We start from the raw sequence: 27520 nt of genomic DNA on the forward strand, positions 1-27520 counted from the left end.
ATCATGCGTTCGAAAAAAAAATATATATATATGTATGTATATTCTAATTCAAGTTTTGAAACCAGTTCACATTCATATATTTTGTCATCAGGATTGAATGATATGAAACTGGTCAACTTAAGAAAATCCCAAATGCATAAGGTTAGTTCACTTTCATAAATCGCAAATCGATATGCCAAAAAAAATATATATATATATTTGCATAAACATAATTGAATTAAATTCACATTCGAATTCCAATTTTCGAACAAAACTTCAACAAATGCCATGCTGATTGGCAAAAATTATAAATAAATAAATGTATATAGAGAGATACATTTGCTAAGCTTGAAGTTTTGTTGTGTATTTTGCATATGCATACAAGTGATATGCATTCAATGTGTGTGTGTAAGTGTGTGCCCATTCCCACACACACACACACACACCACATGCTATGTACAATCTTTGATGTACCCATAAAATACATTTATTTTGAGCTAGAAATTTCGCCATTGCGTGTCTATGGCCATGAAAGTGAAAGGTGAAATTCCAACATGGCCAATTGTTTGGCAAGGACTTTGCTTTGAAATTATTAACTAACCAAAAAAACCAGAAATTATAAACAAATCATTTGATGTTTATCAGAATTTGAAAGATCACACTAGTTTGCGAATTTTTAATTAAAAAAAAAACAAAAAAAAGTTTTTGCATTTTGGTCAACAAAACTAGGTCAAAACCGCGCGAATTTATTGAGTTTATATTTTCGGTGGTATCATCCATTTTTCTTCTTCTTTTTAATTTAGTTGATTGTTATATAATGCATTAGGTATGTCCGTATATATGTATGTTTTTGCATATATAGATAAATATCTGCTATATATATGAATGTGAGTAGTCTGTATTGATTAACACCGATCCAGCAAGCCAACTTTTAATGCAAAAATCAATCGCGATCTTAGAGTTTTGCCTGACTATGGATGGAGCAATACCCTTGTGCCTCAAAATCTTGCTAATAAATTGCGCCAAAGTAAACCCAACAAAGATTGCGAAATAGCAGCCCATAAAAACATTAGCAAAAACCGCGACAACCTTGGGAGCTGAATCTGTCCGGTGTGATGATAAACTGCCACCGTTTATGCCATTTTCATTTTCATTTGGACCAGCATATTAACCCGGCTCAGCCTAGCTCCCAGCTCCCGACTCTCTGGTTTAAGTGCTTTTCCTGTAATTAAATTTCACCTGACCAGGTGTGTAATGTTGCTGATAGTTGGCGTGTTGGTGTGGATGGTGTTGGTGTTTGGTGTTGGTGGTCTCTGGTCTGATTCAAGTCCGTACAATGTTTGTGTGCTACGTTCCGAGTGCTTCGTCCATTTAAAGTGACAGCTGCATGTGCCTAGCTGCACTTAATTCTAACCAACATAAATAATTTGGGTCAAATAAGTATAATGCAGACAGCGGAGAGTCAAAATAACCCGCAAAACAAGACAAGAGTAGTAGAGCAAACGAGTAAGCGACTGTCTATGTCTATGTGGATGTAGTTGTAGTTACATACATACATACATACATACATAGATACATAATGTATCTCTCTACTACTTGTACTTGCTTGAGCCAGTCACAGCCGCCACCAGCTCAACGAAATGGAACAAAAAAAAATAGAAGAAAAAAACAACAAAACAACAACAATTCGTTGACGCAAAATGCGACAGCGACAACCAAATAATGTTGGTGCTAGCCAAAAACATTGCTGCAAGATACATTATAAAACCGACCGCAAACCAACGAACCACCACCACCGCAACCCACCACCACTCAGACTCCAATTCAGACCCACAGACTCTAACTAAAACTAAAACTGAGACTGTGACTGAGACTTAGAGACTCAGTGAGCAATGCGAACCTTTTGCTTAAAGGAAAAAACTAATCTTAATCGCAATTTACTTTGGCCACTTCGTAGGCCAACACAAACGGCCCACATTCGCAATCGACAGCCAAAGACAAAGCCCTCCCACCCACCGCCATCTCTCCTTCAACATACCTATATACATACATATATATTTCCTTTGTTAGTAGGTTCATATAACATATATATTTAATCATTGATTATATAAACTTTAATTTCAACTTACTAGGAGGAAATTCTAGTCATAAAACTCTGAATAAAAATCATGAAAATTGAACATTTTGCTGCATTTCCATAACAAACGAATAGAAATATATATATATATGCTATACTTATTATGGCGTGTGTTACGTCATAAAGCCCCTCGCTGCCCCCTCGCACCCAGGCAACTTAGTCCGCATTCTTTTGTCTTTGGCTTAAACTCAAGGTGCCCGCTTTGGGCCATTGTGACTATTTTTTTTTCGTTTTTTTTTTGCCGGTCGCTTGACAGACTAACGTTTGTTTAATTGATTTTTTTTTCTCATTCGTTAGCCTATCAGCCAGCAGCTACTGCGAAAGTGTTGTTGAGCTTTCAACTTTCACACGCCATTCAAATGGCTAAAAATGAAAAGCATATTTAAATAACATAGGCTCAAAAGGATTACAGCATAAGTATTTATTTGAGCCGTTCAAATTGTAGGCAACAACTTTCGCCGCAACACTCAATGGCTTTGGTTTGGGCTTAGTATAAGGTTAGCTAAGTTAGTCAGAGGTTGATAATAAAGGGGAGATATATGGGCAACCAACTCAAAAGTTCTTTAGTAAAACCTACACAGAAGAGGTTTTTCTCAGAGTTGAAGAGAACTTTTACTTTTGTCGAGAAAGTATATAATCTTCTGGCCCTAGTAAAGAAGGCAGTTCTTATAGAAATGTAAAACATTATTAACAATAGAAAATGGGGCAGCTGAAAGCAGAAAAAAAAAACACCTCTTACTTTCAATACTTTCTCGCTCTGTGGGATAAAGTCTTTCACCTGTCTCTTCAACAACATTATACACCTGTGAGATATACATAATCAGATCCGGGAATCCCACCTAACTGAGAGTCAACTGGTTTATATGTATGTATCTGGTGAATTCAGCTCTTTGAACTAAAGGAAGATTGTTCAGAGCATAGAATATATCCTTTCAAGATTTTTCCACTGCTTTGGTTTAATCACAGTTAGATTGTGACTGATAAGCCACCTGACTTCTCATTTAGAAACTCGATTTATTCCATTCAAAAGTTTGTGTCTTTGAATTTCTTCAGATGAAAGAGATTGTGATTAGAACATAAACCGTATCCTTTCAAGAACTTTCCACTGCTTTCGCTGTATGATTATGATCGACTCCTTATTCCTTATTTAGAAAGTTGATTTCTTCCATTCAAAAGCTCTTGCCAAAGGATTCAAAGACTTCGACTGCTATGCTCTAATTACAATCTCATTCTTTTTCTTCTGAAGCAATTCTTCTAAAGCAAACGTTAGTGTTTAAGGATTGCATAAGCTATTATACTACAGATTATTAGCAAAAGAGAATCAATTAGATTAGATTTGCTACTCGATGAAAAAGAACCTGAGAATTTATTTCTACAAGTTTTCTAGTCCTTACGTAAGGTGAGTTGTTGCTTAAGATGAGTTTTAAAATGTTTTTTAGACAATGCAAAAGTATCTGAAAGATAAATGGAAGTTTCCTTTAAACAGTTTATTGAGCTGATTATTTCATATATGTAGTAGCAATTTATACTTTCGAAAGTATATTCAAAATTGTCTAAATATGTTAGTGAATAGGCATAAAACATTATTTCCCTTCTAAACTGCAAACTGATAAATTTTTAATTTTCCAAGCCGACTTAAGCAGATTTATTGTTGACTGTTTTGTTTGTGGTTGATGTAAATAAATAGAAAAATCCGCCACTGAAATAACCACTATACTATAATTATTTTATTAACTTGTATTTTTTATGGATATTTATACTTTGAGGTTTTGCCACCTGAAATATTTCTTGCCCATGTACATATATTTTAGATAGTTCAGACCTTACCGCCATGAACAATAATCAAACTGAGTTGCCTTAAAGAATGGAATTAGATTAAAGTGCTTTGTTTAAATTGCAGGTTTACGTATATAGAAGTCTTTCGTATGTAAAAACAGCTTCATAACTTTGATTTTTCTTTAGTCACAAATGTGTGTGTGTTTTTCTGTAAACTTACGAGTGTTAGTTGTTGCCCTTTGTTCGGTACGTTTTACTAATTACGCAGACAATTGTAATCCGAAAAATTGTTTCAACGGTCCCACATAATATTCACATCATTAAACCAAAAAACGGAAAAAAAAAGAGGGTTAGGAAAATATTTTTTCTTCTCATTTTTTTTTCTAGTGTCGCAAGAGCGCAAAGTTTTGAACCAGTTCAGAATGGTCAAACATAATCAAGATAATGTTCATCAAAATAGCACAAAACGAGGTTGCATGTGAAAAATGCATCATTGTGCCCCTACCCTACCTATTTACCTACACACATACATGCATGCATATCTATGTATGTTGCAAAGTGCGTACAACAATTAGTAGATACTTGCATGCAAACATTTCGTACTTGCAGATACATTTAGTTACATACCAATTGAATTAAGTCTAAGCACAATAAGTGCAAATCAAGCACTTGTTACCAACTCTTTTTGTCTTTCTCACGTCATGTTGTTTACCTGTTTGCAAAGGTCACTACTCTTGGTCAACAAGACCAAAAGATCTTAAATGTATCTCGTCAAATGGTGGAGAGAAATTCAAAAGATTAGAAATGCCAGTTTATGCATAATTTTTATTCCAAAAAATTGTTTATACATATATTTTTGGTGGGTGTGCCTTGCTAAATACATATCTACATGCATGCAAGACAAATTATTATTATAATTAAAACAGGCAAGTTTATAACAAAAGCTCGAGTCAAAGATAAACACACAGACAAACAGAGACTTGAGATGGTGAACACATGCTCTGAAATGTCTAACCTTGAAATATAAGACTAGAATACAATCTAATTCTAAAAAATATATATTTTGTGATTGGCAACAGTATGCTATGAGAATGTGAGAATGTGAGAAAGAGAGCAAGAGAGATGTGATTTTTAATCATCAAATTGTATAAGGTGCAGGCAAAAGCAGCACCAAAACCAACCAACCAAACGAATAAACAAATATTAGTACAAGTATCTTAAAGATACAAAATTCCGTCACCAAGCTGGTTTATTTTATTTTTTTTTTTTTTTTGTTTTTCTTTCGGCCAGGCTAGGCACCTGTTCAGTGTCCTAAAGCGACTTTTGAGTGCATAACTTATGCATCTAGTTATGTATTGCAAATTGTGAAGCAAATTATGCAACATTTTATATATATGTATATGTTTTTTTTGTTTTTGCGTCGAACCGCATGTAAGTTAGTAAGTATTATGACGGTTAATCTAGCTCGTTTGCGCACATTTTGAAATTAAAGCGTTGGTTTTTAACACTTTTTTTGGTTGAAAGTGTTTTTTATTTTCCATATTTCAACATCATATTGAGAGACATATCCGGTTTGGTATGCCTACTCACTACTTATTCCACTTGTGGAGGCAAATGTAGGCACACCTGCCAAGGGTCTCTCCCTCCGCTTAAGAGACTAGACTAAGTATGAGTTTAGATGCCATTATCCTACAACTTTGGAAATGGAATTTCAAAAGTTTTTGGCCTTGGCAAGTGTTTTGCCTTTAGACATGTCAGGGTCAATAAAGAAGATTAATTATCCAATCCAGTTTAGCAATTGCTGATTGAATTGAAAACGTCCAAGCCCATGTCCATATTCGTATCACGGGGTCGGTGTTTACTTTTGAACTCGCAATCATAAAGTATGTTTCTAATGCCTTCTCTTCTACCATTTGCAGGTAAAAATTGTTTTGTCACACACACACGTATGTATGTATATTGGTTACTCCTTTCCAAAAAATCATGGCAATTAGCCGTCCCTCTTGATGGCGCCCAGGCCAGGCCAGTCTGGGCCAGATCAGGCCAGGTAGCTCCAAATTTGGTAAGCTTGAACAGAAAACTATAACGAGCTCTCAACTGGTGGCATGGACCACTATTAAATGTGTAGTTTAGACTGCTACGACATTGCGCTAAATTGTTACTTATCACTCTGAATTTGCGGCTCATTTTATTTCGTTAATTAACCAACAACAACAAAAAAAAAAAAAATGAAGTAAGTAAGTCGTCTCGCCGACTTGGGTATACCATACACCAGGTGAAACAAATATTTAGAATTTCGAAAACCAAATGTATGTCTATTAAATTGTTTTAACATGCCTCATACCATATGCTAAGTCGCTCACTCTACAAACACACGAGCACTCTAGCGCCGCCACTAGCCAACGACCAATTCTGCCCTTATTGATCGCGTAGCAAAATACGTTCATACGTATATTTTGTATGTTTCTAGTCCGATTTCAATCAAATTTGGTAGTTTGATAGAAATAGATAAGATTTATTAGTCTGCCAAATTTGATCGCGATGGTCAAAAAATTGCAAAAGCTAATCGGTTTTTTCTAAATTATGGAGGCGGAAGTGGGCGTGGCAACATATTAAAATATATGTATTCTGCGCGCATACTAAGCCAATATACATACTAAATTTGGTGACTTTAGCTTTGTTAGTTTTCGAGAAAATCAGTTTTGTTTAATTTTCGGGGGCGGAAATGGGCGTGGCATAATTTTTAAATAGTCAATATCTGCGCGTCTATTAAGCTAACTTACATACCAAATTTAATGTCGGTAGCTTACATAGTTTTTAAGAAAATCAGAGTTATGTAAATTCCGGGGGCGGAAGGGGGCGTGTCAAAAAGTTGGAACAATTATTTTCTGCGCGCTAACTAAACGAGTATATAAACCAAATTTGATGTTTCTATCTGCTATACTTTTTAAGAAAAACAGTTTTATGTAAATTCTGGGGGCGGAAGGGGGCGTGGCAAAAATTTGAAACAAACTCGATAAGCGTACATACTACACGAGACTGCATACCAAATTTGGTGGCTCTAGCTCTTATAGTCTCCGAGATCTAGGTGTTCATACGGACGGACGGACGGACGGACGGACGGACGGACGGACGGACGGACGGACGGACGGACGGACAGACGGACATGGATAGATCGACTCGGTTTTTGATCCTGATCAAGAATATATATACTTTGTGGGGTCGGAGATGCTTCCTTCTGCCTGTTACATACATTTTGGCGACTTTAATATACCATTTCACCCTATGGGTGTATGGTATAAAAAAACGAAAAAATTAATTGTACAGAAGGGTATAGAAATATGTGGCCATCGGGTGGCGGCAGCACCACAAGATTGCGTCAATGTGGTGACACGTACATTAATTCGCACACTCCTGAGTGTCGAGTGTGTGAGTGTGTGTGTGTGTGTGTATAAACCAAATCACATTTTAAAGCAATAAGTAGTAATTGTAATTGCAATCGCACGCAGACGCAGACCCAATGCCCGATTCTATGCATGAAAGATTTGAGCTTAGGTAACTCCAACTGACTGACATGGTCGTCTCTCTATTGCGAACCTGTCCAACTTGCAATGAACGAAAGTGCGCTTTTTTTTCTTATTTTTTTTCTTTATTTTATTGGCTCTGTAACTATGCCAACTCGTATTTGTGTGTCTGTGATAGGCCAATTGCTGGTTAAATTGGCTTACAGCTAGTCAACAGCAAACCGGCACTGGAGGGGGAAGGGGGGAGGGAGGTGTAGCCAAGAACTATCTGTCTGTCTATCAGTCGGTCAGTCTTTAGTGGTTTGTCTAAATTTATACAGCTTTTTAATTGGTACACGCATTTCTGTTCTGTTCTCTTACAAAATAGTGAAACTGGTAATTAGAAAGATATGTTTCCTCCAAAAATGGTAGCTAAATCTTTGGTTTTTAAGAAAGTTTCTAAATGACATGTTCTGTCGGAATTGATCTGAATTCGTTAACCAAGTGAGAGAGAGATGGAAAACAGTTTATTATTTTTACCGTTTCAATCAGTTTGGTACTAATTGGTTGCTTAATAATTATAAATGTAAATGGGAACGATTCACACAAGATTTTGACATTAAGTTGTCCATTGGCAAGCACGTCGCATCATTTAATTTGTGGTCAAAACCAAGTGCCAATGCTTAGCCACATTTCAGCTATAACCCAGAATCACAATTATTAGATGTTGTATGAGTGTGTACGTGACTCGAACATACATACAAACAGTCAAACAGGTATATCACAGTGTGAATTATTAAGGAATCTATGACTATGATATCAGGGCATTACTCGACTCGACTATGATGCAAGCAAATCCAAGCAAATGTCGTACATTGACCACCTGTGAATTTTCCCAAAGCACGTGACTGAAAAGTGGCCCCAAAAGAATCTCAATTGAATCTCACTTATTCACAACAAGTCTTCCAATTAACAGCCATTGTGGACACTTTGCTTACAGCTGTGGCCACGAAAATAGTACAATTTTCTAGTTTTCTCAATTGACAAACCATTTTATTAAGCATTCTTATTTAAAATTTCGAAAATTTTATGGAAACTCTTTTGTATTTTGTAAATCAATTGGTATTTTCTATATTTAAAAGTGTCATCTATATAAAGTGTAAATAGCAATCGGTTCTACCTTCCGACCTTTCGAGCCATTTATGAAATATTATGAAATATCATGAGAAATAGTTAAAGTAACCTTACAATTTTTGACTTTATCAATCAGAGAGAGTAAATAACACTTGAGCTTTTTTTTCTTCAGTCTCAAAATCAGAGTAAAATCGAAAAAAGTCAAAATATTCGATCTTACTTACTTACAAGAAATTACTACTTTATTTAAGTTTTTAGTTTGTAGTTTTTGTTTTACTTGAGTGTTCTTGTTGAATTTTTTGGACAAAGTCTCTTTAAAGATTTTTTGTTTGAGTTTAGGATCGAAATTATCAGAGAGTATACCTATACCTTTTTTTGGGAATACAATTACATTACTTAAAGAAAAATAATACTTTCAGATCAATTAGTCGAAAGATTGAAAAACCTACAAGGATTAGAATTTCAATTGGTCCCAAATCGGAAGCTAAATTAAAAATTTGGTTTAAGTAGAACTTATAAACCTTTTAATATAAGTCACCTCATAATCCATCCCCATGACAAATCGAAGTATCAAGCAAAAATTGAAGTCAATTACTCAAAAAAGGGCATTGAATTTGTGGCCATAATTGTCTATACATATGTATATATTCCTCACTCTTAGATTCACTTAAACCCAACTAAAGTTCAGTGCCATTCTCTGTATAATTAAAACAAAACTGAGTTTAGCGTTAATTTAATGCTTAAAAGTCCATAAAACGGAAGCACTTCATAGTCGAAGCATTGCTTAGTGCAGTTCTTTTTGGTTTTTTTGTTTGTTTTTGAAAGTTTGGAGAACCATTTGGATTGGATTATTTTGTATGTGTATCTGTTAGATACTCTATGTAAATGTGAATGCACAGTCGATGTTTTATTGCAAATTTATATTTTTGACGAATATGCAAAATACAAGAAAAACAGGCAACACGTTTTATTTCTCTACCCCCCCTCACCTTCCCAACCATCCAGCAAAACACAAAAAAAAAAACTTTCTTGTAGCAATCTATTAATGTCATAAACCCCAACACAATATAGCCACAACCACTCTCGACAGGTCTTTAAAATTCCCTTTCACTTGGTAAATTTTCGTATATATATTTTTTTACTTTTACCCTATTTACCAATGACTCAGATACACATACAGACATGAGCTTACATTTAGATACAAGACTCAGGTTATACAGTTTTGGTTAGCTTTATGTAGTAGGTAGTTGTCGCTGGTCCTAAATACGCCAAGGCGCCTAAGTCATTGTGTTTGCCTTGGCAATGTCCGTCGATTCCCTCCAACAAACGATGTATAAGTATGTGAACATTAGAAATGATTTACACGCCAGCCAATTAAAACCAAGAAATGAGCAGAATATGTATAAATATCCACTAAATATATGTAAGTTTGATTGTAAAATGGAAAAGTGGCTGAAATTGTGAAATCCGCTGCAGCGCATCGGCGGTATTGGTAGGTAGCTAGACAGGTAGATATGGAGGCAGTCAGCATCGGCAAACAAACCGTACGAACAACATGAAAATGAAATTAAATGCTCTTAAAAATCCAACGCAATGAGACCGTAACGATTTTCATTTTCCCCCAACAACAACAACAACAACACCGTTGCGGTCGTCATCCAATCAAAAAAAAATCAGAAAACATAAAAAAACACAAACCACAGTTACAGTTGTAAATTCGAGTGGTCGCTTCGATTCTGGCCAAGATGATATGCCAACTGCCAAAACTCTCTGATGGCCATTCATGGATCGCAAAATGCCAATATTTCATGCAATTAGAGTGTGTGGGCGACTCCAATGCTCCCTTGACCCCAACCTGAATAGAATTTTTGCATTTCAAGCTGGCAAATGGCATACATTTATTTATACACCGAAAACAATTATAAGTAACAATTTGTCCAAATATGTATTTCAAATGGTTTGCAGTACAAAATATCTTTAGAAAAAAATTAATAATTATTTTTACTAATTCTAAGAATGTTCTAAAACGACATAGTTCAAAGATCTTCAAAGTTCTTAAACTTAACTGTTTCTTTAATTCAAAATTTTGAATCATTTTGTCTATTAATAAAACATGTTCGATTACTAATTGCTTACTTTGATGAATACTCCAAATATTGATGCAAAAATGTTTCACTTGTCAGTTCAATAAATTGATAATAATAAATTGTAAAGAATTTATCCCACATTTAGATAATATTTTTTGTTTATTTTTTTTTTTTACATTTATCGCAGATTTATAACAGATTATTTAACTGTGGGTGAATCTTCAATATATTTATTTTAAAATTCTCTAAGCGGTTACTTAAATAGGTCTTGAAGTACATAGACAGATCACAATGAGATTGCTTTTTCTTGCGAAAAGATAAGTACAAGTAGAACTAGGTTCCTTTAATAACCAGTAGAACCCTACTCGAACTATAATGATTTCGATTTGAAATTCGAATCCTGACATAGGTGGCGAAGAAGAAGCAAAACTGGAAGATAGTTCCATTCAGGATACTGGATAGGAATGGGATAAACGAGTAAAGTTTTTATTAAATATATATTTTATTTTCCGTGTAGAAATGTCCAATGTTTCTTAAGTGTCTTCTTATTTGTGGTTTTTTATTTCAATGTTTTTTCGTTCCTAAAATTAGTACTTACCTAAAGTAAAAATTGTAAAAATTATTTGAATTATTAATAATTAAAAATATAAAAAGGTCTTTTCTCATAAAGACTGTGGTCAGATCAGTTTCATTATTATTAAGTCCAGATCTATTGTATAATCAATTTTTTGGTTTCTACATATAATGATAATGATTGGTTGATTTTAGTTAACATGTTTCATACAATGATAATATTGATGTTATATTTTTTAACTCTTTTTGTAACTCTTTAAGTTAGAACTCTTATATAGTCGTGTTTGTGAATTCATTGAAGATCATTATGTAAATTATATATAATTTATTGCTTTTCACTTGATGACAATCAATTTCACCAACAAATGATGAAGGACTCAAATGTTGGATGATGAAATGTGGAATCTGATTAACTCAATACTCTTTTTTTTGGAATATCTAGAGAAATTCACTGAAAGACAATGTTTTAATATTCTATATTTTAACTTTAGTAAGATTAAAGTATACCAAGATACTTCTCTATCGACACTTTAACATATTCTTATCAAGTTTCAAAACAATTTACATGTTTTGATTTATGCTCTATCACTGTTAGATCTTAATATAATTTTCACATTGGATTGTCTGGTATTCCATTGGCTTTGGCTTTTGTCATTTTGACACTTTGCTTTTTGCCAGGGATTATGCTGACAATTAAAATTGAAATTATTTCTTCAAGTGTATGCATTGACTGACATCTGAACAAAAAAGTTACAATTGAAATAAATGTTTATATAACGACTACCATTCTCAGTGAGCAGAGACAGAGAGGAGAGAAACAACATACATATATCCCTATATAATCAATATTGAGCAGTAAAAAAATCACTTGGCTGTCATAATGGTTTTGAGGTTTTTTTTTTGTAGATATTTAATTGCATAGTTTGAGTTTCTTGCATGTTGCAGTTGCAGTTGCAGTTGTTGTTGTTGCTGTTGTCGTCTTACGTTGTCTCTTTTGTGGCTAATTGCTGGTGCATACGCCATTGTTGCAGTTTGCCTCTGTGATTTATATATACATACGTATATATATATATTTGGTTTTGGCGCTATTAGGCTCATACAACTATGAATGGAACCCCTGGCAAATTATATGAAACTTTAACTTGAAACTGTGAGTTGCATTTATCTACATACATACATACAGACATCTGCGGGCCAAACAATGCGGAAGACAATTTTACTTCTCTTTTTTGGGGGGTATAATTCATACCTCTTTGAGTTTTGGAGTTTCGATGGGATCATCGAATGATGTGTCAAGAGGACAGTTATGCATTTCGATTCCTCTCCATTGTCTACTTGTGTCCATTGTAGCAGTTGAAAGAGAATTTCAGTTCAGGCCATGTCAAATGATTGAAAAGTGAGCGTTGTTGTTGTTGTTTTTTTTTTCTCCTTTTTTATGACCCACTCATAAGCCGCCAGTGTATGGGATTCCGAATTGGAATCGATAATTTATGAAAATTGATAATGATAATTTGTTGCCATATATATTAACGGTATCTTCGCACACGAATACCAAGTGGGCCAGGCCAATACATAGATAGCACGTCACTGTCACCCGTTAGCCCTGAACTTGAATCCAAAACCAATGAACCAGACTGTTTAATATGTATAACGAGACAAAAAATGGGGCCAATAAAAAATCGCACAATTTGATATACAATCGGCTGTCGATGGTTATTCGAATATATTGGGCAAGAGTCAAGATGGGCGGCACACACACACGCACACACACACTTGGAAAAAAAGACGTAAAAGTGAAAGATGTGGAAGTAAAATGGGCCAAACAATAGAGATCTAAAACGAAAGATGAAATGAAAGGCCCGAAAGCCTACATTTCAGTTCATTCATTGGCCAGTTTTTGGACACTGAATGAATCTACACTGTGAATCATACGAGCTCACTGATTTATGCCCATGATTAGCATGTAAAAAAATATGAATACATGTTGTATGCAAATGTGGCTAGTCAATGATTGTAGATGTCAGAATACATTTTTGGGAAATGCTTATACAAATTGGAAAATTCAAAGAAATGACAAGTCATCTGCGTAGCAACTAAGGGCGATTATATTTCATATTCATATTGTCCATGAGGGATACCCAAATGATTGGGAATTGAATAGTTTGAATGTTTTTGTTTTGTGTATGTGTGCGCGCAAATTGTATCAGCTATTGAATTTCAGAAGGTCGCGGTAACTTTCAATTACTTCACATCAACACTTGGCGGGCCATGCCCATTGCTACTGCGGGGCACCCCTTCTAATCGAAATTACACGGTTCTTTGTCATTTGCATAATTCACTTTTCGAAAATTGAAAATTTTTCGTTCAATGTTAATCGATTTTGGAGTCTGGTCCAAAAATAGTTGAGCTAACATAATTGAGTTATTAACCTGAGTAAGTAGTGTAAAAGTCATTAGACTTTACGTACACCGTGTGGTCGGCAAGCCAAAGAGCCCTATGATATAATAAACTTAACGGTCGACCACATACTTCATAAGCCATTTTAATTGATCATACCTCGGTGGCACTGCCTTTTGGCCACAGCTGCAGCTCTAAATCCAACAATGACACAATGTTAACAACCAACTACCAGGGCAAAAATTGTCTGACTGCTTACCTTAGCTTGGCTATAAAGCAAAAAATAAAAAACAAATAAATCCACATCAGTTTCATAACTTGACTTTGCATAGTCGTAAAAGAAGAAAAAAAAAGTTTGGAAAGGCAAATCCATGGAAATGAAAAGAAACTATTTGTTACACTTTCGCCCATGTCAGGTGGTCAACAAGCTATTCAATGGCACAATGCACTTTTGTCTATAACATCAAGTATTACATATATACAGGTATATTTATTCTTTTATATATGTATGTATGTATTAAAAGTCAAAGCTTATTGTGGGAAAATTTATAGACTAACAATGCAATTATTAACAAGCAGTCCAAGTGAACAAATTATTCATGCAAAGCGGAACCAAAGCAGTCGCACAAATTTCAAAGACAACCTAAAATGGCAAAATCTGTATACTAAGCATTAACTATTACTAATGATTCACAATAGGATTTGGTCACAAAAACACAGAATTGTTAAACATTTGAAAAGGCTTATTAGCAACTGCATACAAAGGGTGAAAGGGCGTCAAAAATATATATGCAACAGGTGGTAAGTATTTCCGATTTTGGGGGATATATCAAACTCATTTCAATAACTTAAAGAAACTTTCAACATACACAATGAAACCAAATGAGTATGTGGATTGAATCCAATCCAATTCCTTTGAATCATCCTTTACAAATTGTTTACAATATTCTATGTAATGAAAATACGTCGTGTTTGTTAACATTTTTTAAAAGTTTATAAGAAAATATATAAAAAATTGATCAGACTTCGATAGATCAAAACTAGAGTTTTCCTTTAAAAAATTTATAAAAAATCTCGAAACTTATTCAGAATATACTTTAAAATGAAAACATTGTAATTAAATGAAATGAGTGTCAAGTATGCAAAGAAATTAATAAGAATCAAAATATGTACTTGTAAAATTTCAAAAAATTCTTAAATCGATTGAATGAATGTCAATGAATGATAAGCCAAAATAATTAAATACTAACTGACAATTGATACACTAAAAAAACTCGAATATGCACTTTTAAGGTGTTCATAACTTTCGAGTCGTCCCTTTTTATGACAAATGAATCGAAACAAGAATACTGTTTGAATGTGCATTCATTTTAGTTGAGTGTTAGATGAATGAATGATATTTACCCAATCATTTATTGAATTTATTTTAAATCTGAAAGTATCAAGAGTCGTGTTATATGCATTTCTTCAGCATTTGACACAAAATTCCTAAGCAATTCTTAACAAGAATTCGGTCTAAGTGTCAAGATCTAGGGAACTCCAAAATATTGAGCTACCAATTTGTAAATATTGAACGAATTCTTATTAAATTTGGTACACAAATAAAGGTTAGCTATATCTATTGATCCAACAAATATCATGAAAATCGTACAGCAAATATAAGAGTTATACGCAGAAAAGATATTAACTATAAGGGATTGGAAGGAATATAGGGATTAAAATTGATTGCTAAGCAAAATGTGGTTGCAGCTTATTAGCTAAATTTAAAAAGAGTCTAAAGAATTCATTTCACTCATTATGGGGCAAAGTGAATTCGTTACATTACTTTATTAACTTCATTTAAAGTTCTACTCGGTTCATTGGTTTAAACCGCCTTCTATGCATTTCTAACAGTTTGTGCGACTATTTAATAGCCGTTAAAAGGTCAGAGACAAGTTACATGCAAAGTGCTCCGATTTAATACCCAAATGCATGTCATAAAACATTATGGATTATGCTTGATGTGGGTTACTTTAGGGCGTGTACGTTACAAAATGTCTTGACTGACGCTAAGACAAATGAAATGATCAAATATAACATATTTATTTATTTATTTTTATGTTTTACTTTTTTGGAGCAAAGTGAAAGTTCAAATGTTTTTTTTTTTTTTGGGGGGTTTTTGGAATGTGGCACTTGGACGAGGGCGCGACCAACAATAAAAAATATATATATATATAAGTGTATAAATCTGACCTTGCTGGTGGTAATCTAAAGTACTTTGTTAAACGGACAAATATCGGCAATGGCTAAAAGTAATGGCAACAGCAAGAAAACCAGTTAATAATCGACAACATCGTTGGCTATTGTGCAATTTCTCAACAAATACTAATACAATTATGTTTGTAACCACAACTAGAGCTAAATCCAGTTGACTGCTGCTGGAACTGAGCAAATTTCACATCAAATTGCCATGTGGCCGTAACCCCAGCTCATGGCAGAGCTTTCAATTTAAATTCGAATTCAATTCATATTTATATTCAGCTTAATCGTTGTATTTAGGAAGCCTTAAGCGCGTCCTAAACTGCATTTAACTGCATTATCTTTGCCAAACAAACTGAACCTAATGAACGGAGGGGTGGGGAAGGGAAGCTAGACCAGTGGACGAGATAATTTTCTTGCTGTAAAATGGATTGATTGTCTGATTTACTTTCACCTGGCCTCAGCGCTTACCGAATCCATTGAGATTTATGAGCGAGCAAAAAGGTTATAATTTAAGGTCCAACCACGACCACTATGACGAGGCTATGAGGCTATGAGTAAGTAAGCAACTACATAGTATCTGGCTCGCTGGGGCTGTGTGCCTTTGCCATTCACAAAATGAAATATGTATATTTAAATGGAAGTCCACGGGCAGCATGAAAGTATATGAGGCAGTGGCTACATTTCAATTTCAATTTCCCTGGGCTTGGCCGACAAAGAAAATATAGTACATGCGAAACGGTTACACGCAGTTTTGTACTTTCTACGCAACAGACACAATGGACTCAGACAGACAGACACACACGGACAGAGAGATAGACTGAAATTTCATGAAAACACATACATAATTAGACATAAAAATAACTCAACACTTAAATTTAAATAATAATTAATTTTAATGTGACCAAATTAGAGCGTCTCTGGGCAGCCAACCAAAAAGATTACTTTAGCTCTACATCGGCAAAACTTTAATTATAAAGTAAAAACTGAAAGTTTTTCAATTTAAAGAGAATTGTTTTTACTTTTCTTTGTTTTGACAGAAAAACAAAATTAAATGTAACGCTAAAGTGTCACAAAAAGAGTTTCAAATGTATATTTTAGTTGCGGAAATTGAGAAACACTATTAGATATGGATAATAACTTGTACCTAATAGTTTCTTGTATGGGAATTTTATATTGAAAATGTTTGACGGTCTGAAATAAGTATATGGAGGGAGAGGAAATGCTGAATGCCTTATTGGAGTTAATTAATTAATTGCCTCTTGCCAATTTTTGTGTGAGTCGTTAATGACATGAAATTGACTTTCTACCTAAGTGCGGTCTTTAAACTAAGGAAGCTACAGCTACTTATATAGTCATTCGATTTTAATAATATTTAAGACTGTAGAATCCTATTTTGTGCATAAGTTAATTTTCTCATTTGATAATATTCACATGAAAAATCAAAGTTCATATTACCAAAATTACTTTTTGAGCCGATCGTTCCTAGTTCATAGTACAACAGCACAGTTGTTAACCAGTATATCAGACTAAGAATTTTAAAGGTTAATAACTATTTATTGAAGAATAAATAGTAATTACTAAAGTACTTACTTTGGTATTTTAAGAAAAGTAGTTTAAATATATTTTAGTTGCTAGATTTGAGTTGATTTTTCAGATTGATTGATCTAGAACTGTAGTTATGACCGCTCGTTGCTATGGCAGCTATATATTATAGCAGTCGGATCCAGCCAAACAAAGAACTTAACTTACCTACTGCAATAAAAATTATAAAATTAGAGTTTAGTCCCGATGGTTTCAATGGAGGTGAGACCCATTGAATCAGATGGATAACGAAATAACTTTTTAAGCTTTTTGACGTTAAAATCGAAACGTTTTTTTCTCTGCTTTACAAACATCTGATTAATTCCATAACACCCTCTACAGGGGTACAAATATTACATGATGACGTGTGTTTAATAAATTGAATTTATTTTATTACAAATTAATTATTCGTTATAATAAAATTTATTTTATTGACTTCGCCCAGTTGCAAAAATAAATACATAACTTTACAAAGAGCACGCAAGTGTTGATCCTATTTTGTTGGACGGCATTGTCTGTCTGCCTTTTTGGCACACTTTTTGCACAATATTTTCTACCTTGTGTATACTTATTAAGATGTTCCGTATATTTTGGCAAATTAGCTTTCGCCTAGGTAAAAATTGTTTACTAATAAAAATATATAATTTTGTGACCAATTAAAATTGCGATTTTTGTTGCTATTTTTACGTCATTGATTTAAACATTTATGTAATAAATTGAAATTAAAAATGTATTTTTCTTCCTGCAAACTGAAGTTAATTAAATTTTGCATAGAATTATCTTAACGAAATTGAAAAAAAAAGATTATTTTTTTCATTAACTACCCCAGAGATTTTAAATTACTTTCTTTGTTGTTGAAATATATTTTATTTGCTAGATTTGATTTTCTAAAAGTGTCAAAGTTTTAGCATCTTAATACAGTAAATAGTTTTTAATGACTTATTTTGAAATTGAGACCACTAATGGAATGCAGTAATTGATTTACATTTCTCACTTCATTTTACTGGATCAAAGCCCGTTTTATCTGCCATTCATGACCTATAAAAAGCTAAGACCAGTTTAGAGATCTTTCTTGTCTTGATTAGAAAATCACAAAACACAAATGTAAATTCTAGATATAATTTCTAAAATAAAACATACATCTTATTTTTAAACAAAAAATATTTGTCAGTAATTATATATTTAGTGAGTAAATTTATTGTGTCAGTTTAATGCAAATTTTTGTATGTTTTTATGTCAAGTTTTTTATATAAAATGTAGATCAGGTTTAAATTTATATTTGAAATGAGAGAAATGTAGAAAATAAAAATAAATTCTCTTTCTCATTAATAGCCATCAATAAAAAGAAGGTAACATTAGAGATGATAACTCAATATTCGATCAAGTGATTTAGTGAAAATTAACAAACTGAAATCAGGTTTTTTTTTTATACTCAATATATCATATCATATTAAATCATATTAAATTCGTATTTGGCCATATGCACATACATATTATGGCTCCTACTTGTCTATGTGCATATAGCAATGTGTATTTTACTACTCTGGCTAATACTTTTGCGGTAATTGCTTCGGGTTGTGTTGTTGGTTGTTGGTTGTTCGTAATTAATTTATTGCCCCATTCCCTGAACGCGCTGCTTTATTGTCGCTAATTATCCAGCTGTTGAGTTTTCGGTTTCATTGTGAAAGTTTAACAAAATCGAAACGATCTAGCCACAACCAACTGACTACTACACTCCATGAGTGAGCAAATGTGTAAGTGTAAGAGTGCCAGTTGCTACTTACCTGAAATCGTATTGCAAACTGCAGAAACGGCAAGACCGGCAATAGCAATAGAAATAGCGTTAATCAATCTTAACGTTAATCAGTTTCGATGTTGTGCTCACTCACCTGTTGGCCATTAATGCCCTAAATGCCTTTCCATCTCCCTCTCTCTCTCTCTCTTATGACATTGGGCAAAAATCGACAGAAAAAGAAAAGTTTTTAATCAATCATATTCTCATAAATTTGATGCGGAAATGGAAATGATCTACATTGTTACACCTACCCGACAAAAGAAAAAAAACACCTTAACTAAAGTCTCAAATTTATAACTAAATTGGTGAATGTTGTATAAAATGTAGAGGTCAATTCAAATTATTTTGTGGCACGCACCATTACGGAATGGTAAGAGTAATCTATTGTTAAATAGATTAATACCGCTGGATATCAATTCAAGGTCCACCGTAATAACAAAAGACTTAAATCCAAATGGTTTCAGTGCAGAGATTTTCAAAATTAGACAAGGGTCACAAAAAATTAATTTAAACTTTCGAATTGACTGAAAATGTCTTGACTAAGGCTAATTACATTTTCAGTTAAAACAAAACTTCTATACTTCCACCAGGAAATCAACTGTATCTATTACACTTCCGTTAGTCACACATAAATCCAAATGAGTTTTTTATTAGGGTCATAACTTGGTGGGCATGAATATATAAATTCATAAGTAATCAAATATTATTTTCCTCTCTGCACACAATTCATTAAAGAATTGTTGATTAGCTGATCTGTTTAAAATCGGAAAGCCATGGAGAAAATTGACTTGAGCCTTTCAGAAGTAGAAGCTTTGGTATTAGTCTAAGAGGAAACAAGTAAAAGTCGTAGCTATAGTTAATACTTCAAAGAAATTATTGTAATTAAAATAAATTTAGGAGTGCTAAAAAAGAAGTCGCAAATCAATATTCATACAGGAAATAGACAATTTTATTGTAATGAAATTTTTTTTTAAATATTAAAGGGAAACAAAATTGATTTTTTTTTTCTCAACAGCTGCATTGTCTGGCATTCCTTTCTTATTTATATACCTCTTTATAGAGTATATAAGTATTAATTGAGGCGTGAGCGTAGAGTTCCTATTTTTATTAAAACTCTACTAAATATCATAAAAATGTTGTCTATTTAAAATATAACAATCAACATATATATAATCAAACATCAACAATATGTAAAATGTAAAATATATATACAAGGTGGCGCCAAAGAAGTCATCCGGCCCAAAAGAAGTCACCCGATGTTGTTTGGCTCTAATTTTTTTTTTTAAATAAAAAAAGCTTATGTTTATTTGGCCAATAAATTTATCAATGTTTAAATAAACATAATTTAAAAACAGAATCAAAGTTTTTTATACAACATCGGGTGACTTCTTTTGGCCCTGATGACTTCTTTGGCGCCACCTTGTACTATCAGTTTCGCGAAAATAGGTGTAGAAATTAATGAAAATAATATAAATACTAACTCACATTCTTGAACACTGATTTTCAGGTCGGGTAATTTGTCCAGCGTTGAAAAAAAAAAGATTTCAAAATCAAAAAAGCTTGCCGCTTCTATTTTTTCTTCCAACATTGTAAAATTAAAGAATATTTATTTTCGATGTGTCTATATAAAGCGTTTTCCTCCAAACTTAAATTTCCGGAAAGGAAAGAAGCTCCAGCAAGTTTGTAACGTTTCAGATATGCCAGAGCAGCTACAAAAGGATAATCAGATGTTTGTCTCAATTTAAATTTATATTTTTGGGCACTGCCAAAGATAAATGCCAAAATCTATTATATAATCTGTTAAAGGATTGTGGCTTTCATAACTTACAGTCTTAACTAACTAATAATTGCAGGACTATATGTAGCATAAAAGTTTTTATTCTCTCCATGTCGATGGCTCTTCATCTACTTTCTATTATTCACCAACACAAACAACACCAAAAAAAACTTCCTAAATTGTCATTCAAAAAACTTTCCTTCGAAAGTCGCATTTATGTAAATGCATTTGGTTTGTGCTCTTTTTTAAATTCGATATTGTTAATTTTTTCGGTTAAATAATTCTGCACCATGCCATGATGATTGATGAGAAATCGTTTGAAGTTCATGTCGGAACCAAAAATCTATGCTAAATTTGCTGCAGCACTCCAAACATTCTACACATTTAGCATGTGCATTTGGCAAAGTTCCCAATTTGGTTGCGCGGTGTGCATAAAATGTCTATAAAACAATTCGACCTGTCGAAGTCTTGTTTTCGAAAACGCCCACCTAATTGACAATTTTTTCATATATGTGCATTTAACAATTTATTTAATCAATCGAGCCAATGAATTGGATTATGCATTGAAATATATACAGAATTCTTTCACGTAGTTTGAAGGCAATAAGCCAAGAATTTTCATAGAAAATGATTGATCGGTTTTCAGAGGTAAACAGTTTGTTTTATTTTTTGCTTTTCACAGTTAATTTATACAAATAAAAACATGACTAGTTTATCACTTAACACTCTAGATATCTAGAAATGTACTAATTCATTAGTTTTTCAAATGTCACCTTGATTATGCACTACACAAAACATGTGAAAAGGTTTTGGAAATAGATTGCAAGTTGTAGATTTCTTTAAAAAAGTTGAAATAAGAACAAATAAAATGAGGTAAATTTGTACTTGGACATCAAATATTATGAGATGGGATAAATACTGTTAAGTATGAAATTGAAGACAATTACATTCTGGGTAGCAATAAGTCATTTTTTTTAGAACCAGTTTTAAGTCCCCTAGATACTAAGACAGGGTGTCAATATTCAAGTATGACTTTTATTTCACGAGTGAGTTTAATAATTGTTCAAGTCATTGCTCCGAACTGCTGCTTACAGTATATTTCATTCATTTTTTATGCTTTTATCAAAACGCTCAAAACTCTAAAGTTCATCTTAATTATAGCTAATTTCTGTGCTATCAAATGCCATCAAACACATATATTTTTGGGCAAGGGGTGGGGAAAGAGGCATTCTGACTCGATTGTTGCAAATTTTCAACGTTTGCACAAACAGGTTAAAAATGAATTTAAAGGTGACATTTTTAAAGAAAAAATATAGGCATGGATTTTGAAAATTATTTAAAAATCAACTGAATCATGGGATTGTTTGTTGTTCTTATATCTAAAAGGAAGTTTGCAATTTTTAGAACAAATTTATAAGTATTTATTAAACTTCTAAGAATTTATTTAAATCTTGCAATTAACAATAAACATTTTTAATTTCCAATATTGATTAATACATCATTTGAAGCGAATCTTTTCATGGTTTAACTAACTAAATAAAGTTACTTTAATGACTAGAACAATAAATCGAAACTATTAGTGCTAGAATGGGAAATAAAATAGAATTGAATTGACATCGTAAACAATTTTATAGTAGCTAAACATTTTGTCTTCTTGCGAATGCGAAATAACAACTTTAACTAAAGTTATGGCCAATAGATTGCCAAGCACAGGTAATCAATGGAGTTTTGGCCCAATTTGAGACAATTTTAGATCAGGTAGCTGAAAAAAAAAACAAAAAACAAAATGAAAAATCCATAACCTAGTTTTATTCGACAAGCTTTTGCGTTACGCCATTTCCATTTAAATTAAAATGCATATCAGGAATACATAACTGATAATATTTCACTTTTTTTGAACAGACAAAAAGTGGGTAGACATTCCATTTTTCCATGATATGCAATTTCATATTCACAGATTGCACTATAATCAGGCAAGAGACAATAAATCTAGGCCCACGATTCAAGAGGGCAGAACAAAAGATAATATTTTTTTTGGAATTTCGTTTCCTTTTCACTCTCTCTCTCATTCATTTGTTTCGAATTGAATGCGATAACAATCAGGGATGGGGCCATTGTATTAGCACGCACCTTTCGGTGAGTAGATACATAAATGGTTATATATATATTATATATGAAGTATGACTCTGTGTGTGTGTGTGTGTGGAGGTATGTGCGGCTAAAATATAAACAATCAAGGTAACAGATTTTTATTACCAACAGCAAAACTTTTTATTTCTGACCAAAGCAAATACAAGACTGCCACTTAATTAGTGGCTACAAATGAGCGAGCATTGCGTCATTGCCTTAGCAGATTGAACTCTTATGATTGCGCAAAAATTAAGCAGATACTGCAAACGGTTTGCCAATTTGCACTTAATTTGCCACGTCCTTGGACACGATTTTTATGACGTGCCCCAGACCGAGATTTGAAATTAATTGAATTGAAAAAAAAACAAAAACCAAAATAAATATATAAAAACCTGAAGAGCCGCTAAAAGAAGTTAACTGATTTTGTTTGCTTGGTGTTTTTTCTAGACAATCAACGGGACCAAACGCCGGCGGGCTCCTACTGGCAACAGCATGTGGCCACACCCAGCAGCTCGACACCCTTCGATTCGCCCTTCTATTCGGCCACCCATGGCCTCGTCCAGACGCACCCCTCTCTAACGGCGGGCATACCACGGCCAGTGCCCCTCAATAGCAACAGCCTGGGCAGTGGAGCCCCCGCCGGTGGGGCGAAGCCATCATTGACCGCTGGCAGTGGCTATCTGAACTCACGTGGCACTCTACCCAGCTCGGCCCGCTATCCAGCCAATAAGGCAACAGGCACCGTGGTCGAACCCAATCCGAAGTCGCCGTTCCGTCACCTTGACTTCTCAACGAGTGCCACTGCCGAATTGCGCCGCAATCCCGCTCTATCGGCTCCCGATGAGTGTGCGCGCGCCTGCCGAGAGGGCGAGCCTCCAAGAATCTGTTATTATCACTTCACCCTGGAATACTACACAGTACTGGGAGCGTAAGTATGGCCAACTTGGCCTATTTATAGTGCACATATACAGTCCAGACCTATATCCAAATCAAATTAAAACACCAGGAAAAGCAAACACAAGAGACTAGTTGGTCGTGAGGCTAGTCAGAGTATTAGGTTCATATTTTATTCCCACGCTATTACTTATTGCTGACAGGCAAATAAACAAACAAAGAGAGAAACATGAAGCAACACAACAGACAGTTTGCCAGCAACTTAGTTGACGAACGCCGCAGCAGCAACTAAGCAGCCGACGCGGAAAGCCATGCGAGACGCATACACTGAGAGAAATTAAATGGGATGCCAAGGGTCAAAAGTTCATATATGCTTAATCTAAAGCAAGTGTCGTCAAAGACTCTTTAAATAGACAAACTTAATTAAAACATTTCCAATATCAGCTTAGATATGCCAGCCTAAGTCTTTTCTCTCAGTGGCAGAAATATGGTTCATACAAAGTAACCATGCATATGTATGTATATAAGCAATAGCTCGAGGCTTTAAGTTAGTTTGTGACCAAAGACCTCTATTCATTACTTCTATTACATTTTACATTTCTCTGAAGTTATGTCAGCAACGTTTACTCAAAGTAGGAGAACAGAAATGGTTTCTGCAACATATAAATGCCATTGAAACTTGAAAAGAACTCGGTTTTAGTCTAAAAGTTTACTCTTGCAACTAAAGAGACCGTCTTCCCACTGGGTACATACAGTTTAGGCCTCATTGGTTTGAGTAGTTTGATCCTATGTTCTCTCAGTCATGGTGAATACAAAACCAAACCACAACTAATTCATTTTGAATTTGCATCTTGGAGCGAATATTGAATGATCTTTAAGCTATTTGCAATTTTGATCATCCAAAATAACGTTTTGGGAAAAGTCTTGAGTATCGAAAGCATTATTGACTTATGTCCAAGAAAGAAATTTAAATAGTTTCAGTTTTTTGATCGGAAATAGATCAGAGTTTGTAGCATTAGTAAAGAGACTTGGAAGTAAACCATTGCGATTAACCATTGTGATTAATTTTGAATATGAAAATCAGACAAAGCATAAGTTTCATTCAACCTTAAAAACTTGTTATACCCTTGCAGAGGGTATTATAAAATTGGTCAGATGTTTGTACCGCACAGAAGGAGACGTTTCCGACCCCATAAAGTATATATATTCTTGATCAGCATGAGAAGCTGAGTTGATATAGCCATGTTCGTCTGTCCGTCTGTCCGTCCGTCCGTCCGTCTGTGCGTATGCGTTTTTTTTTTTAATTCATTATTCCAAATTAATTTACCTTTATTGTCAATTAAATTTGCTTTTTAAGTATAAAATCAAATATTTTTTGTCAAAAATGCGTATACGCAGTGTATGCCAGCAACATTTATAATCCCAAGTTGGTTATCTTTTTCAAATTAATTTGCATTTATTGTCGATGAAGATAACTTTTAAGATCCGATCTTGATTGATGTGTTAGTTGACGTAAATAGATAAATAAATAAGGTGATTTTGATAAGATGATTTTGGCAAAAATGAGTATACGCAATGTACGCCAGCAACGTTTATAAAAACGTGATGATTATAATATACATAGTTAATTAAGGCAAACGTTTTTGATCATCGTGCATTATTTTAATTGGTCCTTAAGCAATTTCTTTTTCTATAATTATGTTGTTTCACCTTTCGTCTCAAAAATGGTCTTCAAATTGCTTTAAATTCAAAATCTCTCCAATCCCTTTTGTTATCTACACAAGATTTGTGAGCTTTATAATTCCCTATTTACATTTTAGTCAAGTGTATGGATAATGACATTAATTGGTGATTAGCCACATTTAATTACTTTGTCTCTTAACTCAATCCGATCTTGATTCTTATCTCTAGCACATTGAAGCTTAAAGTGAAGTCGCTTTATGCCTTTAAAATGATCATTCTATCACATTTTTCATTTTATATACGCAAATTTTGTGTGTTTAACTTTGATGGCTTAATTGTATAGGAACTGACAACTGCCTAAATTGAAACATTTGGTTTTTCTTTATATTGAGTTATTTATTCATTAATTGAACTCGACAAAGTTGACTAATTGACATCACCTTAATATTTCATAAGCTGTTCAATCATCCATGTAAGCAATTAAGGAATTTTATGAGTTTTTCTTTAATATATTTTTGAAATATCCCCGCTCCATGGCTGGTGCTCAATTCACTGCAGTTGAGTTGAGTTGAGTTGAGTTTAGTTTAGTTGAAGTCAAAGCAGTTGAGAGGTGCGCCACTCCAACAATGTGATAAAATTGTTGCCACCAATTTGCAATCTGCATCCGTTCATTATTATTTCGATTGCGAGTATGATGAACTTCCTGTAGTCGATGCAATTTTCCAAAGCGCAGAAATGAGGGAAAAGCTTGAAATGGTTAAGGCGAGACCGGTAAACATCAAATATTTCACTCAGTCCTGATATTATATTATGCTTGCAACCTGGGGGCAAACTTCAGAAAAAAACACAATAGTATGGTTGATTTGACAACAGAGTGGAGCCAGAGAGACAGACGATAGACGTGTCTTGATTTTCATTGGTAATTTGGTTTGCCTTCATGCCTATTCAGTTTTTATTTCTTATACAATTCTGCATTTAACGTTTCGTGTCTGTGTACGTGTACTCTCTTCCGTACAGGGCCTGTCAGGTGTGCACACCGAATGCCACCAATACGGTTTGGAGTCATTGTCAATGTGTTTTGGCCGATGGTGTTGAGCGTGGAATTCTCACGGCTAATCGGATGATACCGGGTCCCAGTATTCAGGTCTGCGAGAACGATAAGGTTGTCATCGATGTGGAGAACCATATGGAGGGCATGGAGGTAACCATCCATTGGCATGGTATTTGGCAACGCGGCTCCCAATACTACGATGGTGTGCCATTCGTCACCCAGTGCCCCATTCAGCAGGGCAATACGTTCCGTTATCAGTGGACAGGAAATGCTGGTACTCATTTCTGGCACGCCCACACAGGTCTGCAGAAACTTGATGGATTGTATGGCAGTGTTGTTGTCCGTCAGCCTCCATCGCGGGATCCCAATTCGCATCTATATGACTTTGATTTGACCACTCACATTATGCTGATTAGCGATTGGTTGCATGAAGATGCCGCCGAGCGTTATCCTGGTCGTCTGGCTGTCAACACCGGCCAGGATCCCGAATCTATGCTGATCAATGGCAAGGGACAGTTCCGTGATCCCAACACTGGCTTCATGACCAATACTCCATTGGAAATATTCACAATTACTCCTGGTCGTCGCTACAGATTCCGCATGATAAATGCTTTTGCATCCGTTTGCCCCGCTCAGGTCACGATCGAGGGACATGGCATGACAGTGATTGCCACTGATGGAGAACCCGTGCATCCGGTTGATGTCAACACAATCATCTCATTCTCAGGTATGTGATCTAATCTTAATTAAACTCTTAATGCAATTGCTCAATAGATTATTTG

General features: G+C 34.2%; 1 protein-coding gene across 1 annotated transcript in view; it reads left to right on the forward strand.

The window, feature by feature from the left end:
- Positions 1-27520, forward strand: part of LOC6640033 (laccase-5) — a 34783-nt gene that overhangs the window by 3322 nt on the left and 3941 nt on the right. Inside the window, exons 2-3 of the mRNA XM_023182191.2 lie at positions 23558-24038; positions 26705-27465. Of these exons, the coding sequence (XP_023037959.2) occupies positions 23558-24038; positions 26705-27465 (1242 nt within the window). The remainder of the gene's footprint in view (positions 1-23557; positions 24039-26704; positions 27466-27520) is intronic.

This window comes from Drosophila willistoni (assembly GCF_018902025.1).
Source record: "Drosophila willistoni isolate 14030-0811.24 chromosome 2L unlocalized genomic scaffold, UCI_dwil_1.1 Seg196, whole genome shotgun sequence".
In the NCBI taxonomy this organism is placed as follows: Eukaryota; Metazoa; Arthropoda; class Insecta; order Diptera; family Drosophilidae; genus Drosophila; species Drosophila willistoni.